This window comes from Doryrhamphus excisus, chromosome 1 (assembly GCF_030265055.1).
Source record: "Doryrhamphus excisus isolate RoL2022-K1 chromosome 1, RoL_Dexc_1.0, whole genome shotgun sequence".
NCBI classification, from domain to species: domain Eukaryota; kingdom Metazoa; phylum Chordata; class Actinopteri; order Syngnathiformes; family Syngnathidae; genus Doryrhamphus; species Doryrhamphus excisus.
Genome location: NC_080466.1, coordinates 7,834,727 through 7,853,372, shown reverse-complemented (window position 1 = coordinate 7,853,372; position 18,646 = coordinate 7,834,727). Strand labels below are relative to the sequence as shown.

Below are 18,646 nucleotides of genomic sequence, written 5' to 3'. Positions count from 1 at the left end.
AGGACAACAAAGACAAAAAAAAACCTTTAATCCGTAGAAAGTGGTGCAATAATTCACATGTAAACAATTGCAGCATCTCCATACCTGAATAATTTGAAATAACATTTTTAGTGATTCAAATGGTTTACGTAAAAATAGATTCAGGCTTAATAAAACAAGTGAAAAGTGTTTTTATTTAAACGGGTGGTTTTAATTGTACATGTGCAATTCCATTCCAAAAGTCAGCCACTGAATAGCGCTGTGATTTACAAAAGACTGAAGGTGTTTTTGGTAGTAGACAAGGAAGGAGAAAAATAGGTTGCATTATTGGCACCAAGGTTGGCACTCAAATCCTTCCAAATTCTGCTCTATTTTTATTGTTTTTGCTTAGTGTGGTAAGGCTTACACAGGGGACCACTTTGTCAGCGTATGAATACCTTTCACCACATGTCAGCATGGCGTCCACTCAATAACTGCAAAGAAATGGTCTCTGGGGGATAATACATTAAATTAAACAATTATGTGTTCATTTTGACAGATGTTGCTTCGGTCGTACAATACCAATCATTTTTGTAGTGATAAGGAGCAAGGATTGGTCGCCGCCATCCAGGAAGCATGACCCCTATGATGTCAGCTAGCGTCATTATTATTCAAATTTCTTTCTGCAAAAATAACCACTTGTATTTAATACCTGGCTGGAATCTTGGCCTTGGTGGAGGTCTACACTATCAAGGAGGGTTCCCAACACTTGTCTGCTCATAATCCTGGTGCCCCCATCGCCCCAAGTACCTGTCAGGATGCTAAATGGCTTCCTCTTTGCGTGGGGGCATCATCTTCTCGCTCCTTCACCTCTGTAGTGTCTCTGAGGGTTTTCAGCAGTATCCTTAGCAGCGTGTTTTCACTGAGCAGGTTCTCAGAGGCGTCCGCCAGCTCCTGCAGCCGCCTCACCGCCTCGCCCAGTTGCCGGCTCTTCTCCCGGTGCTGCTCCTCTAAGCTCTGCCTCTCCTGCTGCAGCTCAACGTTCTGCGCTTGGAGGCTGCGCGCGTCAAACTTGAGGTGACGGTTGTCACGCCACAGCTGAGCCAGCTGGTTAGAAAGCAGCTTGCGGGCACGGTGTAGCGTCCGTACCTCTTCCCGGAGGGCAGACAACTCTGCACGCAGGATGCCATCGGGCCCTGATGACTCCTTGTCATGTGATGTTGCAGGTTTGTCCATGTAAGACGGCAAGCCAGAATGTTTCAGGATGAAGCGGAGGAGGTTCGGAAGCGTGATGGGCAGATCATCAGGAAACTTCACGCTTTCGTGTTTTCTTCAAACACAAACACAACTTTAACTGATTTGATGAATGCTGAGAGATAGCATTCACACCCATGCTAGGATTGCTAATAAAATGTGTTTCTTTGTGAATGTTTGAAGGAGTATTACCCTCACCTGTATCGTGGAAAGAAAAGAATGGAGGGAACTTGATACGCCATGAATTCCCACGGGAGGTCGTTCTGTGCAACATTCACCCTGCAGACAAACTTTTGTAAGTCTACATTGTCTATTTGTATAGTTGTGAAAAAAAACACTTGACTTTAAATGGAATTTCTCACACAGCTCAATGTATGTATATAAATCACTCACTTTTATTTTCATGTGCTAGCTGAACTGTCATAAAATGTAAGCACAAGATAGGTCGAAATATATGCTTGGCATCAAGCAAAACGTCCTTGCAGGGATACAGACGGGACTGAATAAGTATTGTATCGTTGAGGATATCTGTATTACATGTACAGTAGTATGTAGCCGCAATTATCACAGAGATGATTTGTAGAATCTTAGTGTCCAACCTGGCCACAGTGACGTTGCTGTTCCGCTGCAGCAACCTAGCCAGCTGTATGAAGACATGGTTGAGGGCGGTGCAGAAGCCGCACCACTGAGTGTAGTACAACAGCAGCACATCCTGCAGGAATAATAATAATAGAAAATATAAATAAATAATATTAGGTCAGAGGGCTTCACGGCAGACTTCTCACCTTCTGGAGGTCCATGATGCAAGGCAGGAAGGAGGAAGTGGTCAGCTCGGTGATGAGCGGCCGTGGAGGCTCAGGCTCCCCTGGCCTTGTGGCTGCGCCTCTCCGCTGGTCCTCCCCCACCAGGTGTCTCTGCAGAAGGCTGTAGGGGGCGCTGAAGTTCCTGATGAAGGCCTCTGGAAGAGGAAGAGCAACGTCTTTCTATATTGGTGTGAGAACTAAAATGTTAAACTGTGTAGCTATGACTATCTTGTTATTCAAATGTATAATTTTTTATTATTTTTTGCTCATTAGCATTAATGCTAAAGACACAAAACACCATGTTCACAGAAAGGCTTACTAAAAGCATTTTTCTCAATTGCAACGTCCAATATTGGACCTTTGTGTGGTCCTGGGCTCACCTAAGGACTCAGTCAGGGTGTTGGCGTGGCTTCGCTGGAGCACGTAATGAACCTCGTCCTTCAGGTTGACGATGGCAGCAAACAAGCCATCACTTTGCTCTACGGTCTCCTGGTGGTGGTGCGAGATGCTCCTGTTTCTGCCTGGCTCTGCTCCAAGCCGTACAGCCAGGGGCCAATTCAGGTCGATGTCCAGCACGTAAAACCTGAGTGTCCTATTGGTCTGACAGCGAAGCCCCGTGAGGTCATCGCCTTTGGCCGAGGAATTTCTGAATACTTCTTTGGTTTTGTTGAGCTGAGGTACTTTCCTGCAGCAGGCACTATGTTGGCTCAGTGGACTGTAGCTCAGCAGGAAGCTGCTACAAGCCAGAGGCGCTTGGTCAAGGCAGCGGTGTTTAAGGGTAGCTCCCTCTAAAGGCTTGAAGTGGAATGAGCACACATCACACCACACACTGGAGTCGGGGATGATTACAGACTGGCAGCACGGCCAGCTGGAGTGCTGATTAAGCATAGAGTCACAGGAATGATAACGCAGAGCCATGTCTGCTACCTGAGAGTGAAACTGGATCAATCCATGTGATCATCTCACATGACAATGTTATCTTTCCATGTCTGCTCACCTGCTGTAGGAGGCCGTCTGGCTTGGAGGTGAGCGGATTGTGCGGCAGGAAAAGCAGCAGCGCGGCACCTTTGCTTAGATGCTGTTCCAGTAGATAAGACTTGGTACCTGGAGGCTGCAGCCACTGCAGGACACTCTCACGGTGCTCAAACACCCAGTTGCAGATAGCCTGGGAGGTGAAGTTACGGTCCCTTTTTGGGAAAATCTGACAGTAAAAAATAAGTAACTACTTGAGCTTGATACAATTATTGTTTTGGATGCTGTGGCATATAAACCAGTGTATTTCACACCGCAAGCATTTTGTTGCTCACCAAAGAAGCGTTGACTCTTCTGTGAAGGTAAACGCTTTCATCCTCTTTCAATGAGATGGCGTCGGCCACATGTCTGTTGGTCACCACCCCGAATCGGATTGTACCCCGAAAATCTGCACCAGCAAAACACCTTTACTTGAGATGTAACTGCCACAAGCACATTTCCCATTGCATATACTAATAACAATCTCCTTACCTCTTTTTAGGGCCTGCAGAGCAGAGGTCAAATATATGATGTAGCCTGGTGGCTGAGGGGATGAGTTGAAATCGAAGAAACCCACCACTCGTGACTTTGAGGCACAAAAAAAACACACTTTAAGAAAATGTTTACATTCAATGTAGGTGACACAGAATGAGCAAACACACGTCGTGACAGCAGAGGTACTCTTGCAGCGCTTCCCTGGTCGGGAGGTAAGTGAGTGGCGTGATGACTCGGAGGATGAAACTTTGCATGTAGGCAGCCACAAACGGACCCTTGTACTCGATGGGCCCGAACCTGCCACACAAAAGAAGATCTTTTAGGAGTCCATCCATTACTCATCAATAGAAGCCTGATATTTGTCCATCTTTTTTCCTATGTTGGGACAAAGCTGACAAATTGTGTGGGTTGCAGCACCCATTTTCACTTAAAATTTGTTTTGACAGATTGACTGGATACGTCATTTGGGGTCGTCTCACCGTCGGTAGAAGAGATGAATAATGGGATACTGGTAGAAGCGCTTCTGCCTCCTGCACTTGCCTTGACTCCACCAGCAGTTTATGGCTACAAACTGTACCTGAGTTTCACAGAGGGGGACCACATAAAATGAGTAAAGGCAATTCCTTTGGTTTGTTTATTTGTGCCGCGTTCTGCACCTGTTTGGCTAGCTTCTTCGCCACCAGCTGCACCTCCTGTCTGGCGGCCATGGACTGGGCGCACCACGGCGCGTAGAAGAAAACGAAAGATACCTCGGCCACGCTCCTGAGACGCTCCACCTGGTTAGGAAAAACAACAGTAATGCCGACTCACTCACTGATTCAAACATTTCTTCTAAAAGAGAACAAACAAAAGGGTCTTACCTGGTCTAGCTGACCCAAGTAGAGGTCCACGACGGGGGATTCAGCGGAGAAGAAGCGCAGCGGCGGTCGAGCTGCTGCCACAACATTTTTCGCACGACTGCAGATAAAAACACAAATTGAGAGTGTTAAGCTCCAAATAATAAATTAGCTTTACTACGACTTCTGCCACCATGTGTTGAGGTAGACATCATTACCATTACACACACAACACCTGCAGAGCAGACATGGCATCTGTAAAGCTGAAAGTGCAAAGTGCACTTTTCCTTTAACCACGGTAAATGAGGGATTATTTCATATGAAGGAGATGCACCCTTTTTTCCTCCTCTGGGAAAAAAGTTCTGATACGTTGTTGTAAACTTCTGATCACCTATTGTTAAGTTTGAATATATAATCCTCCATTTGGAATTCAAATTCCTTCATTTATTCAGTAGAGCAGAAAAATATCTTGCATTTGACTTGACTAAGCTCTATCTAGCACTGCTGTTCATGTATTTTAATAAAGTTTTTTTTTTTTTTTTTACTTTTTCCTCTGTATGGAAGAGTGGCAGTAACAAGCACCTTCAGAGTGAAGAGAGTACTACAAGTGTCTCCCATATGTCATTTCTATGTATTTTATTGTCCGATTAACAAGAACAATGACGTCACATGACATTAAATACATTGCAAAAAGTCATAATATGTAATATTAGTCATAATATAAGTGATACTTAAAGCAGTTTCAGATTTTCGATAGCAGTGCATAATTGGATTTGAGTGGAGGAGCTTAATGACCACAACAGCCCCTAGTTATACATTTACGTTGCCATATTAAAACCTAATCGAAGAAAAGTAAGCTTTACTGGTTTGTACCTGCATGTCAACTTGACGGCTAGTACGAGCAGAACTCCGAGGACGATGGCCCCGCAAAGGAGAGCTGGTCTCCGGGCCATCAGACTCAGCACCTGCCGGAGACTCAACCGAGCGCGCCGCATTACAGCCCGTCGGCGGCTACTCGTCCCATTTATACACCCTGGAAGCGGCTCAACAACGTTTCCATTTGCCTGACGTTGGTTGGGTGGGCGGCTCGTTTTGGACCGGACACGGGGTATAAACTGGATTTGACATCAGCGTAGACGGCGTGGAAAGTCCAGCACACGGTCAGCACCAACCTTCTTCCACCACGTAGACCTATCACTTCCGCTAAAAATATTAAACATTAAGTCATTTCCGCAGTAATGACGTCAGGGACCGTGTCTAAAAACTATTTAATGGTTTGACACTTTCCTATAGTGGCAAGAAAATTGAATAAAAATATACATTACTTTCAAATGCAAGTTATTCTCATTGTTTATATACATGCATTTGATCTAATCAATAATCATTTAATACTCTCGTGAATTATGCGTGTTGGGATCTTCGCACTCTTTATAGACAGTGCCTACAGTTTTATGACGACACCAGTTTACCCTGTGAAATTGCATGACCGCCAGAGGGCGCTTTGTGACTATCCTTGACTAAGACCCAGTGGCGGAAAAAGTACAAAAAGGTATTGTAGTTATAGAAATATTTTTATGATATTGTCTACTCAAGATTAAGTCGAATAATAATTGACTTATCTTTTGTAATTTTGGATTCGCTTGAATCCTAAAGCTTTTGAATTGGCTTTGAATTGGCCTTTGGAGGTTTGGATTTTTTTTCGTCCCTTAACAATAAAACGTTTCATTTAAACAGTGCATTTTGTGTTCAGGTGTGTTGTCATTGACTAAGATTTAAATATTTGTTTGATGATCCGAAGCATTTAAGTGTGACCAACCAACAAAAAAACACTTTTTCACACCACTGCAATTAATACCTGGAAGCTCTTACAGCCAAAGTCTCCTTTAAGGATATCGGCAGCATAGACTAGAAGGATGCAGGCAACTGTTGTGGGTGACTCATGACGAGAACACCAAATATCACGAACCTTTTAAAAGTTGTTTTAAAGTTATCACTAATACTACGGCATTAAGTCCGAAAGTTGATCAGTAAAGTGTAAAAGCAGTAACTTCCTGCCACGTCTAGATGGCGCTGTGACTAATTGAATACCGAGGCGCGTGAGCGAGCATCACCTTAACACACTAACAGAGGTTTGATAAAGAATGTACTAAGTCGTAGAGCATTTAACAAACACACTTAAAATATACATTGCACTATGTAACGCGTGTGGAAAATAGTGAAATTTCGAGTTAAAAACAGTTAAGGCAGCGTCAACAAATGGAGCGTCTTCGCAACCTACAGGTGCTGCTCGGCTTTCTAATTACAGCATCACCATCATGTTTGACTGTACGCTACCTTATAATTAGCGCTATGGCGTCTTTGCCGTTACCAAGGCGAGCCCAGGCTGCTTGTTTGGGCGCTTTAAGCTGTCTTGGAACGGACGTGATTGTCTAGCTGAAATGAGTTATTAAGTTTGAAGTAAAAAGGAATAGCTAGCTAGGGGGAGTAACTAGGGAGAAGGAGAAGCTAGCGAGAAGTAGCGGCTAGCTAGACGGGGGAAGAAGCTAGCTATAGCCGTCCTGCCTTGTTGACATCATGGCAGACTCTGCAAAGAAGAAGCCAAAGAAGAGGGTTAGGTCGGCCGAAGCGAAGAAGAGGAAAAGGGATTTGGACCGAGTGAGGGACCGGACGAGAATCAACATTGGACACGCATTTACAGGTTGGAGACAACTGCGACAAGACGTTGGATGCAAGACAGATGAGGAGCTGGCCTTCGTGCTACTGGACTCGTAAGTTATCATATGGAAGATGCATATTATATTTATATTCACAGGTATGGCCTACTATGTCAGTTTTTTATGATAGAACGCACAGAAAGTGCTGATCTCGCACTTAAGTTAAAGCAAGTCAAGGCTGTACATAAACTAGACCAATTGTACACTACCTGAGGTCTCCAGTAGTTTGTCAAGCTTGGTTTAAAATTAAATACAGTGTGAGGCATGTATAAATATCCTCCCTCATGATGCAAATGTTTTATCGTGTTTCAGGTATCAGAAGGTGACTCAGAGAATATCCGAGGAATGTCCCTTGCAGACCAGAAACCAGGAGTCAAATGGCTATGTTTGTGAACTCCAGGTGTCTATTCTGCAGAGGAGCTCTCCATCTGACACTCCCGAGCCATTATCGACGTCAGGAGACTCTGGGTTACTCGGACCTCTTTCAGGCATGACTTCAAATCCTCCATAGATAAGTGGCAGAGGAGGTTTAGATTTGTTTTTTGTCTAAATGCTCAAAATTGGCGATAGGGCCTACATACAAATCAGCCCAGACAGTGTAAATCAGAGGTTTTCAAATTACGGCACTTCGAAAGGATAACATGGTGCCCCCGGCCCCCCCCAAAAAACGCAACAAATACTCCCTGAAAAAGTGACATTGAAATTGTGGAGCTTATTTTGTGGCACTTTCTACCAACACCAGACAGTTTACCCTTTAATTATAGGAGCTGAAAATTACTTAAGTTTGCCTTCAAACAAAGTTTGCTTAGCATGTTTGAGATATGATTTTTCTTTTTTACCTCCAGTTGATGACGCTCCTCTGGCGCCTTACACTTTGAAAACCCCAGTTTAAATCACACAAGCTTCCATCCCTGTGTCATATATCACTTAAAGTTTGACAGAAATACATATAAAACCGACGGCAAACAATTGTGCACACGGCTTTCTGTGCAAAATTTTAAAAAGATAGTCTCTTAGTAAATGCAATGTGGAGTTTGACCAAAATTTAAAAAATAAATGAAAAAAAAAAGAGTTTGAACAAGTCACCAGAGTTCGTGGGCAGACACAGTTAAACCTTTGTGAGAGATGGTGGCAGTTTGAAACTGGAATAGATTAAGTGGTGGAGTGCCTCTATTATAAGGTTAAAGACTTGCTACTGTTATTACTTTAAATTCAGGCCTTTAAGCCAAATTTAAAGAGGAAAATAAACATTTGTTCATACATATATGCTGCGTTTGTCTGTAAGCCGCAGGTATCAATGTTTTAACATGGGGTATTTACACAAAGACATAAATCTTGCAATCTTACCTCTGCTGCAGTTCAAGCAGAAGTATTATAGTAGTATTATATATAACTTGAGATTTGTCAGATCAAAACACAATCTCTGCATAAGATTTCCACATGTAAATTTGTCCTCAACTTCAGAAATTCACTACTTCCTGACTCTGCACACTAAGCATTGTGGGAACTGTAGTTCTTCTAACCATAAATTAGCCGCATCGTTGTTGCAAAGTGTGAAGCAGCTTCTAGTGTGGAATTTACGGTGGGTTTTTCTTTATGTAGAGGAAGCTATAAAGTCAGAACCAGACGACGAGCACACCATTGATGAGCCTTTTCTGGAAACATCAGAGGAGCCGGAACAAAACCGTGACCACTGTCAAATCCGTAGGTGCCCTTTTTTTAACTCACTGGATCAGGCTAATTTACTTATGTATGTCCACATTTTGTTGAGAACTCTAGCTTTTCAATGGACAACAATAGTGTTACGTAATTCAACATTATGAGAAGTTTGGCGCGTGTTAACCACATTAACGCCTGCCTGCAGAATTGTAGTGACACTGTAACTTTCTTGTTGGTGCCCGTGGCAACGTTTTTGGATGTGGGGACTAGCAAAAAAATTCTTTCTTTTGTGTCCAGGAGAGTCATTGTGGACATTAGCTGAGAATAGTCTCCATAAAGAATCAGCAGTATCAGTTCCTGTGTGTGATGAAGAAGACAAAATCATTTCTCCTACGAAAAATGCAGTGGAAGAAGACTGTGCCAATTGTCCTAGGGAACCTGATGCTTTTCCACACTGTGGCAAGATGTTGGAAAACGAGGACGTTTTAAAAACCCATGAGTGCTCTGAGGATGAATCGTTTGACTCGGACTCTGATGTGTCACCTTTTGATGACATCACAGAAGCACAAGACAACGATCCAGACTACATGCCAGGCACTTATCTTTGGTATGTTTGTTTTATTTTTATATCTGCTTTTAAATAGAAGTTATTTATCCTAAATACTTGAATAATAAAGGTTGTATAATTAGCGATGTTCTCTTTCAGAAATGTGAAAAGTCACTCTTTTTTTTTCTTTTCTTGAGGAATGCCTTCCATTAAATGAGGCTGAAAGGAAAGCTCTATTTAACCACATGGTAATTAAGAAATACACCGACAGTCAATAGAAACTTTGAGACCATATTTTTGGACATCGTTTTTATTTTTGAAGCCCTAAACTAGATTTTCCTCATGTGAATAATTTGTTTAGGATATGGGCATGCAGGATGTAGCGATCCTGGTTGGGAGTTGTCACTCTCACTCCAGCCTCCACCCTACCCGGTGCCTGGAGACGTGATAAATTTGGCATGATGCTGTTTGATGGACTCCCATTGCTGGCCTTTATATAGGCCTCCAAAACCGACCCTCAAATTATGCAAACACCCACTGAGTATTGTGCAATGTGTATTTGGAGACCAACCCAGGTGCAGTGAACCGTGACAACTAATTATCTCAAATATAGTAATGGTTTGTTTTTTCCTAGACCTGTATACAATGTTACATTAGTCAATATCAACTTATTGGCAAAGTAACAATTATACATGTCCGAAAAGGAGTAGAAAGAAGCGGAGCTTCCTGATCTCCATATCTCGGCCACTGTGCTGACAAGTTTGATTTACCACTTTTTGTAATGACAGAAAAATGTTTAATTAAAATATATCTAATTGAATAGAGGGGTAAATTGGTGCATTTACCATTTGTGTCTCTCATTTTGCATTTCAGGGATCAGAAGGGGTCAAAAATATCATTGGAGAAATATTCCTTGCAGACCAGAAAGGAAGAGAATCTCTCATCCGACACTGCTGAACCATTACTAATGCTAGGAGATTCAAGACTACTTGGTATGTGTTGTTGACACAGTGTGCACCTAGTCCACATCATACCCTCAACAAAAATATAAACATTTTTGTTTTTGCTCCTGTTTTTTTAACTAGATTTTTAATTGTGTAAGATGACTACTCACCAAAACATATTTGTGAACAATATTTGAGAGAGAGGCTCTTTGTGTGCATAGAACGTTTTAGATCTTAGAGTTTTGCGCCAGAAAAATGGAAGCAAAAAGAAAAGGTACTTTTATATTTTTGAGTGTAAATAGGACATTGCAATTCTACCATGAATATATACAGCAATTGACCATCCATCATCAAATGTATCAGAAACATTGTCTTGTTATATCATTGTGTTCTATAGACGATACCATAAAGTCAGAGCCTGACTATGAACACAGCATCGATGAGGACCTTCAGGATGCACTTTCAGAGGTTCCCAAACCAAACCAGCAGCGGTGCAGGGCCAAGAAGATTTTCAACTGTGCAACCTGTGGGAGATTATTCCCGTGTAATGCCGCTCTCAAACGCCATCTAGTCATCCACACGGGGAACAGACCTTTTAAATGCTTCATTTGTGGAAAAGGCTTCACGCAGAGTGGGAACCTCAAAACACACATGAAGGTCCACAGAGGTCAGAGACAACAACTTTTTTTTTTTACTCTAATGTGAAGTAAAAACTAATGAATGTCTTTCATTTAACCCCAGGAGAGACAAACTGGACTTTAGCTGAGGAGAAGAGTCCTATTAAAGAATCAGTCCCGGTCGCAATTCATGTGTGTGGCGAATGTGGAATGGACTTCCGTCTGAAAGATCAACTGGAAGAACACCGCAGCAGTCACAAGAAGCCTTATGCTTGTCCAGACTGCGGCAAGTCATTCAAAAACAAAGACTCGTTAAAAATCCACAGCCGTGTTCACACTGGGTACTCTCCTTTCGCATGCTCCGAGTGCAGAAAGACTTTCATCACGTCGTGCGGCCTCAAGCAACACAAGTTGACCCACCGCGGAGAAAAGAACTACCACTGCGAGCAGTGCGGGAAAGCGTTCTTGCAGGCCTCCCACCTCAAAGTGCACCTAAAGACTCATAGCGGAGAACGGCCTCACCTGTGCGCCATCTGTGGGAAGAGCTACGCGCGAGCCGAGACCCTCAAAGTGCACCTGAGGGTTCACACTGGAGAGAAACCATACACATGCGACACATGTGGGAAATCCTTTTATTATTTTCAGGGTTACAGAGCACATAGGATGATTCATGACAAGAAGCCAAAACCACCTTCAAAACCTTTGGGAAGACCTAAACAACAAACTGTGGAATAATAAGCGATGTCATCCAGGAAATGTATTTATTGGACAAAGCAGCCCTCAATCTCGCTCATGTCATCTGAAAGGTGAGGTCAATATGGAGTAAAGAACTCATTTTCTTGCTGAAATTTTGTTTATTAGCATTGTGTGCTTTCCACCTAATAGAACGCTTCTCAGTGCTTTTGATATTGATATATCTATATAGATGTATATCATAGATATAGCCATAGTATATAATCAACTCGAGTGACCGAAAGACATTCCCAATTAAAGGAATGCTTCATAATGCAAGAATGTGTCTTGTCTGCATAGTTTAAAGAGTAGCTGAAGTAAGAAGCTTTTTAAAGTGTGATAATATTACAAACACATAGTTTGTTTGACATAGAAGAACTGGCTCTCTGAACATAAATGCAGCGACCATGTTGGATCTGAGTCAGATTGTAATTTATTTCACATACTCAAGCGACAAATTATTTAAATATTGATAAAACGCATTAAATGTTTGCTTATATTCAATCACTATGTGTGACTAGTGATATTTTAACTAGTTTTGTGGGTTCACACTAGGTAATTGAGGAAAATACTTCTATCAATACAGGATAGTATTAACAGATCAAGGCAGACAATTTACAGTAAAGTTGACTTGATTGCATAACAAGCAGATATTCACAGTGCATTACAATTATCTATTTGAAGATTAACATTTGCCATGTTAATGTCAATGAATGAAATTCAGCTTTTATTGTGATATTTACAAATCAACTAGAAGTTTGCTCACATTGCAAAGAGAGCAGTGATAGCAAGACCTTTCTATTTATTTCCAACAATTTGCTTGAAAGAGTCACACGCTCACCTAAACTAAACAATGCCATTGCACCGAATTTGGCCAATCGTGTTTAACATTGCTATGTAGAAAAACACACGTAAAAATACGGCTTTTATTTTGGTATTTCAAAATCCAACGGGAAGTTTACACGCTGCCTTTGGGGGGTCAAGCAACAATAGCTAGAAAGCTCTCTGATGGAAGTTAAATAATGGCAAAAATATATGTCCACAATTGGACATGCTATTTCAGCTCACTTGACGTTACAATGAGATAGAAGTAGAAAATTTCCCTGTATTTGGAATAAATACTGGCGACTACTTTTTTCCTAACCTGGGGGGAGACGTTTAAACGTTCAGGTTGGTTTCTATTGTCTGTTGTTAAGGTTAACTAGACAAACCTGCGAGGTTTCCTCGCTGTTGCAATTGCTTAAGAAGCAAATCTTGCGTACCAGCGTTTTAATGATGTGGTTAACCATGAGGAACATTGTGATGATCGGCGTATCGGTGTGGCTAATCGTACCGCTAATTGCTAATTGCGAACGCCGATCAGTGGTTAGCTTGCTGGCTAACCACAATCTGTGAGGCTTGGTGTTATTACGACTAAATTACGCCTTGGCGTCAGTGCTGGGAGGCGGATTTCCACCAAACGTTATTCATGTGAAGATAAAACATTCATACATTGATTGAATCAAGGCAAAAGTGGGACGACAGCCAGTCCCACCTAGCTAATGCTACTACGCTAGCAGGTCAGCGAAGTATCTCGAAATCGGTCTCCCTAAATGCAACTCACTTAGTACCACTATGTAACAACACTTTACACCTGAGTAGTTTATTTCTAATTGTGTTAATTCTCCCATTCCCTTGAAGGCAGCTTTATGTGAAGGCCTGGCTAGGTTCACGCCCCCTTCCTAACAAAGCATCCTCCCCGGTGGTGTGTCCTTGAGCGCCACAAGGATGACTTCCAAGCAGCAGGGAGGCACTGATGGAAATGGAATGGCAGCCAGGCTTCATAGAAGCTGACCAACTGAAGAATAACACACAAAAGTCTTATAAAACATGCATTCATTCATTTTATAAACCTCTTGTCCTCAGGTCAGTGAGCAAGCACGAGCCTATCCCAGCATCAGGGTGCACCCTGAACTGGTAGAAACAAACATTTCAGGTGCAGACCTTTTGACAATTAAGTCTCGAGTTAAACTAACATGCATGTGTATGGAAGTAGGGGAGAGAACGTGCATACTACACCCGGATGTTACATGTACAACCACTGTAAAATCTGCTTTTTCCAAAAGATGGATAATGTGTGATGCACTTCCTCTCAATTATGATTAATTATGCACCCTCCTTTCTTTGACAGAGGTGCACTGTTGCCTCCTCCACAGAGATGGGCTCTGAGAGCCCCAAGCACTTTGGACCGTATGTGATGATGACTGAGGAGGAGGAAGAAGAGGAGGATCAACAAGAGATTGGCCCCCTCATCAACTCTGATGGAGAAGAAGTGGATTTGTCAGATCTTAGTGAGTTCCAGTGACACATTATAGAGCCATTGCTTCATTGTTGCTTGTAATTCTGGAGTGTATTAATTATTCAATAGTGAGGATTTAGTCATATTGCATTTGTCGATTTACACCTGATGAACACCACAAAGAAAATGTATTTTTGAAATTTCATATTCCTATATTTCTGATAGCAGTCTGATTCACGTATCAGAAGTTCCCGAAACCAACTGTGGATATTTCAGATCCATGAGTCCCAGTGCTTTGTTGTCAACTAGTATGTAGTCCTAGTATCAGAATCGTTTTGGCATTGGCAGATATCCAAATTATTATTAAATTATTATTATAGGAACCAAAGTGAAAAAATGCGTCTTTTCATGTTGTGATTGTAGGATCAGTTAAACAAACATTGAAATCTCATTAAAATGAAGAAAAGTGTAATGGAAAGTTATTAAACACTGTAATTATTTGTTAGCTATTATAGATTTTTAGACTGTAATTCAGACAATGGACAGTCTTAACCTAGCTTTGTTGTTGTGAAAGGTTTTCTCCAGTTACATGTTTTTCTTTTGACCTAGGAGAGGGTGCCATGCCAGGCAGTGGAAAGGCAGAACCCCCCTCCATGGTGTTCAGTCAGAGCGAGAATGAAAAGCCGCCCTCCTTCCATAACTGTACCGTGTGCGGTAAAGACTTCCCGTATGCCTCCAAACTCCAGCGTCACCTGCGCACTCATACTGGAGAGAGGCCTTTCCCGTGTTCAATGTGTGATAAGCGATTTCCAGAGAAAGGTCTGCTCATGATCCACGAAAGGGTCCACACAGGAGAAAAGCCCTTCCCGTGCACTTTCTGTGAGAAGCGTTTCGCCAGCCAGGGTGAGCTCAGGCTCCACAGGAGGACTCACACTGGCGAGAGGCCGTACCACTGCTCCATCTGTCTCAAGAGCTTCTCTCGCCACTGGCACCTCAAGACTCACCTGGATGCCATGCACTCTGAGGTGGTCGCCGGCTTCACCAGGAAGAAGTTCCCATGCTCGGACTGCGACAAAAGCTGCAATTCGGCCGCTGAGCTGAGGGACCACCAGAGGACTCACACTGGCGAAAGGCCCTACCAGTGCTCATTCTGCGACAAGAGGTTCGCTTTGTCAGGAACGCTGGTCAGACACGAGCGCCTCCACACCGGAATCACACCGTACCACTGCTCAGACTGCGGGAAGACCTTTGCGCAACAGTGGACGTTGACCACACATATGAGGACGCACACGGGTGAGAAACCATACAGTTGCACGCAGTGCGACAAGTCTTTCGTGGCACCCGGGGAGCTTCGGAGGCACACCAGGATCCACACCGGGGAGAAGCCGTACACCTGTGGAGATTGTGGCCGACAATTTTCGCTGGCTGGAACCCTCAGGAACCACAAGAAGTCCTGCACACAGAGCAAATATGGATCACTGCAAACTGCAGCTGGTGAATCATCCGAGAGAGAAACCACCAATGTCAGCTCTGAGGTGTTGACATGACACTGAGTTGTTGGCCCTGTTTGTCACTCTTAAATAGGAATGAGTATGTGATATTAAAATGAATGACTAATTTACTGTATTGACCCGAATATCAGAAACCAACCATGTTTTAAATTAGTTCAGTTAGAAAACTTCTGTATAATGTTGGATAATTTTCCCCCCAATTTTTATGATTTTTTTTTTCAAGCTGACGCATGCAGAGTACTTAATGCATGTTCATATTTACATCAACACACTTATGACACATTGACCTGAAATTTTCCTTTTCAATTATAGCTTGTCTTATATTCGGGATCTAGACATTAATTATACAAATTGCAAACCAACAGGTGAAGCCAAATGAGTTTTCCCCAAAAGATCAGTGCTTTTCTTCATGACCTGGAGAGATGCAGCATCAACACAGACAGGCTCAGAAAAAAAACTCAGACTTTAGCAAACCATAGAGGAGCAACGATGCTAATCTTAAAATAATGGTGTGCAATGAATAAGTCATCAAAGTGTCCAGCAGCTAGAAACATATCTCTTTTGCATTCTACCAGTTGTTTTACTGATACTAAAAGCTGTTGCATTTGAATTTCTTATAAAATGTCTTTACAAGAGTGGGTCTGGAAAAATAAGTGTCATCTTATATTTGGGTCAATATGGTAGTTTTTTTTAATCTATTGAACAGAATAATGTTACCTGGACTTGATAATGTTGGTGTACTTTGGAAGCAAACTATTTGAGACATAGAGGCATAGAAAATAGATGGATGTTTCAAGATGACAATCATCACTACATTATCAATCACTTCCACACATTGAACTGAATTTTACGTGCATCATGTCTGTGTTTTTAGGTGTCTGTTAATCAAGCTGTACCTAATGTCACAACCTCCACCGCCACCTCTTCAGAAGACGGCAACTGCGACCAAGTAGCCCGGGACTGTAATGACTCTGAACAGGAGCAGGATCCATTCAGTCTGCACATGAATGTAGTCGTGAAAGAGGAGGAAGAAGAAGAGCCTTTGTGCGGTATGTTGACCAGGCATGTTACGTCCAGTACATGGGTTTTAGATGTCCTGAACTGATGGATTATTTTGTTGTTTTGTCACCACTCAGATGAAGCTTTGAGCCCAGAATGTTCCCCAGAGGAAAATGATGTAACTGCAGTGAAAGAGGAGGAAGCACAGGATATTATCAACAGTAAGCAATTACCTGTATTGCATATTATTTGCAGCTATTTCACAGTATTTTTCGTGCAACTTTACATGAGCGAAAGGTGCACCATATGCAACAGTAGTGCGCCACATGCGTACAGAAGACCTAAAAACACATTACATTAATCTTTCCCAGTACTGTTGTTCTTTCCTATACATCTTACCAAGACATATTAGACAATTCTAAGCTGTTCTAACAGTTTAGGGAAGGCCATTTTCTCTTCATGCTTGGACGAGTTTGCTGTGGAAGAACACCTTTAGGGATGAACTACAACAAAGGCTGCACATGTTCTTCCATTTTCACTTCCTGTGAGAATAATTTTGTCCTCATACTGTCATGAAACGGACAGCAGACGCAAAGTTTTCGAGTTTATTTAATCTTTTCCATTATTTTTCTGCAGCCACCCCAAAGCCTCTCAACCAAGTGGTCATCTCTCCATCATCGCCAGTGAAGGATCAGTGTCACAACAATAGCAACACCAGGAAGACCAGAAGCTCTTTCTGCTGCGGCCTCTGTGGGAGAGATTGCCACAAAATGTCAGCGCTACAAATCCACATGCGCATCCACTCAGGAGAGAAACCCTATCAGTGTACTCTGTGTGGCAAGCAGTTCACCCAGAAAGGTCAGCTGAAAGGCCACCAGAAGGTCCACACAGGGGAGAAGCCTTTTTCCTGCCCCGAGTGTGGCAAATGCTTCGCCCACTCTGGCGCAATGAACCGTCACCGGCTCACACACACTGGGGAGAAGCCCTACCATTGCTCCCTGTGCGACCGCAGCTTCAACCAGTCGGGACGTCTGAGGGAACACGAGAAGACGCACTTTGGGGACAAGCTAAACTGTCCTGAGTGTGACAAGACTTTCACGCGGGCCTCGAGCCTCAAGAACCATGTGAGGCTCCACACAGGGGAGAGGCCATACAGCTGTGATGTATGTGGGCGGGGCTTCAGCCGCTCTCAGAGCCTCAGGCTTCACAAGCGTAAACATGAGTCGACGCATGTGAAGGAGGAGTCTAGCTTCAGTGTTGACGAATTATCAGACAATAGCTCACCATTAAATATGTGTATAACAGTTAAAAATGAAGAGAATATATTTATATAAAGCACACTGTACTGGTAGTCATTTTAGATAAACAAAAAAAGGACTACCTCTGTAACCTTAACATGGTGGTCACATTCAATCAAAGGGTAGTGATTTTCTTAAGAAATGATCACAAAACAGTTTATATTTCACTTGCAGTTTCCAACAGTGTTTATAGTAGTTTAAGGTCTGTGATTTCACTTCTTTCAATGCAGTATTTTGTCACATAATCATGTTTTTGGACTGGCTTGTGCATTTGTAGCAGATACAACTGAAATACATGTACTGAGGTATTAATGCAAAGTAAAAGTAGTCCTTGTAAAAACAGATGTGGTTATATTTATCTTGTATCTGCCAAAACCAGTTTTGCCTTTGTCAACATTTTTTTAAACAAATCACATGGTTTAGACTGTTTAGGGAGGTTAAATTAGTGTTGTAAATAAATAGAACCATAATCCGAAACTGGGGAGTGGACGCTTTGTGTAAAGGTGGTGACTTTAATCCACTGTTCAAATATATGGGACGTGTTGCATTCAGTGGTCGGTGGTGCCTTTGGGATCTGGGCCTTTAATGGGGACTTAATCCATGTTTTAATACCGCCCTTATTACATATTATAACTATATAAACAAATAATAAAATCGAAGACAATGTTACAAGACATTGCATTACAAAGATGCATTTTGTGTACTGGGATAAATACCATTATTACTAATGCACGAAACCTAGTTAACCAACTGAAGCAGTTCATAATTAACCAATAGCACGATAAAAGCAAAAACTAATTAAAAGTAAATAATTCTATGATAGAGAAAATCTGTTTCCGGGTCACTCCAGGCGATTTGACAATAGTTTGCTCTTTTCAAAATTGAACACCCACTGGGTGGAAGCAGTGCGGCCAAGCGACACTATAAAATTAAGATAATATGTGACTGTTAGGAACAATGGAACAAATACTAGAAACGAAGTTGTAAATT

The 18,646-nt window shown here is 42.3% G+C and overlaps 2 protein-coding genes across 12 annotated transcripts; one reads left to right on the top strand and one right to left on the bottom strand.

Moving 5' to 3' along the window:
- Nucleotides 1-11: 11 nt before the first annotated feature.
- txndc11 (thioredoxin domain containing 11) lies at nt 12-5,597 on the bottom strand. Of its 2 annotated transcripts, XM_058090734.1 has the most exons (13): nt 5,231-5,597; nt 4,382-4,478; nt 4,178-4,297; nt 4,001-4,098; nt 3,689-3,818; nt 3,519-3,612; nt 3,323-3,435; nt 3,013-3,216; nt 2,396-2,942; nt 1,998-2,170; nt 1,812-1,924; nt 1,411-1,491; nt 12-1,288 (listed from the first exon to the last, which is right to left on the bottom strand). In XM_058090734.1, exons 1-13 carry the CDS (start codon nt 5,350-5,352, stop codon nt 772-774), a joined length of 2,409 nt encoding a protein of 802 aa, XP_057946717.1. In that variant the 5' UTR covers nt 5,353-5,597; the 3' UTR covers nt 12-771. The 2 variants fall into 2 exon arrangements, with proteins under 2 accessions (XP_057946717.1, XP_057946726.1); XM_058090743.1 differs by lacking the exons at nt 4,001-4,098; nt 4,382-4,478; nt 5,231-5,597 and having other exon boundaries at nt 4,178-4,296.
- Nucleotides 5,598-6,411: 814 nt separating this feature from the next.
- Nucleotides 6,412-17,998, top strand: LOC131140385 (zinc finger protein 431-like). Of its 10 annotated transcripts, none has more exons than XR_009132407.1 (8): nt 6,412-7,125; nt 7,384-7,559; nt 8,674-8,775; nt 9,136-9,337; nt 10,151-10,269; nt 10,619-10,888; nt 10,963-11,644; nt 13,251-13,540. XR_009132407.1 is itself a non-coding variant. In XM_058090793.1 (7 exons), exons 3-7 carry the CDS (start codon nt 13,768-13,770, stop codon nt 17,690-17,692), a joined length of 2,016 nt encoding a protein of 671 aa, XP_057946776.1. In that variant the 5' UTR covers nt 12,409-12,740; nt 13,251-13,475; nt 13,741-13,767; the 3' UTR covers nt 17,693-17,998. The 10 variants fall into 10 exon arrangements, 6 of the variants coding, with proteins under 6 accessions (XP_057946794.1, XP_057946776.1, XP_057946786.1 ...); XR_009132406.1 differs by lacking the exon at nt 13,251-13,540 and adding an exon at nt 13,741-13,884 and having other exon boundaries at nt 6,413-7,125; nt 9,028-9,337; XR_009132405.1 differs by having other exon boundaries at nt 6,413-7,125; nt 9,028-9,337; nt 13,255-13,540.
- Nucleotides 17,999-18,646: the final 648 nt, after the last annotated feature.

What these genes read in the sequence shown, in the direction of transcription:
- LOC131140385 (XM_058090811.1), top strand. Translation starts at nt 13,768, where the DNA reads ATGGGCTCTGAGAGCCCCAAGCACTTTGGACCGTATGTGATGATGACT. An exon ending in AGTGGATTTGTCAGATCTTA is followed by an intron (nt 13,901 to 14,457) that starts GTGAGTTCCAGT and finishes CTTTTGACCTAG; the next exon opens with GAGAGGGTGCCATGCCAGGC. An exon ending in AGAAGAAGAGCCTTTGTGCG is followed by an intron (nt 16,409 to 16,495) that starts GTATGTTGACCA and finishes GTCACCACTCAG; the next exon opens with ATGAAGCTTTGAGCCCAGAA.
- txndc11 (XM_058090734.1), bottom strand. Translation starts at nt 5,352, where the DNA reads ATGCGGCGCGCTCGGTTGAGTCTCCGGCAGGTGCTGAGTCTGATGGCC. An exon ending in GCATCATGGACCTCCAGAAG is followed by an intron (nt 1,925 to 1,997) that starts GTGAGAAGTCTG and finishes TTATTCCTGCAG; the next exon opens with GATGTGCTGCTGTTGTACTA. An exon ending in CTTTTCTTTCCACGATACAG is followed by an intron (nt 1,289 to 1,410) that starts GTGAGGGTAATA and finishes TTGTGTTTGAAG; the next exon opens with AAAACACGAAAGCGTGAAGT.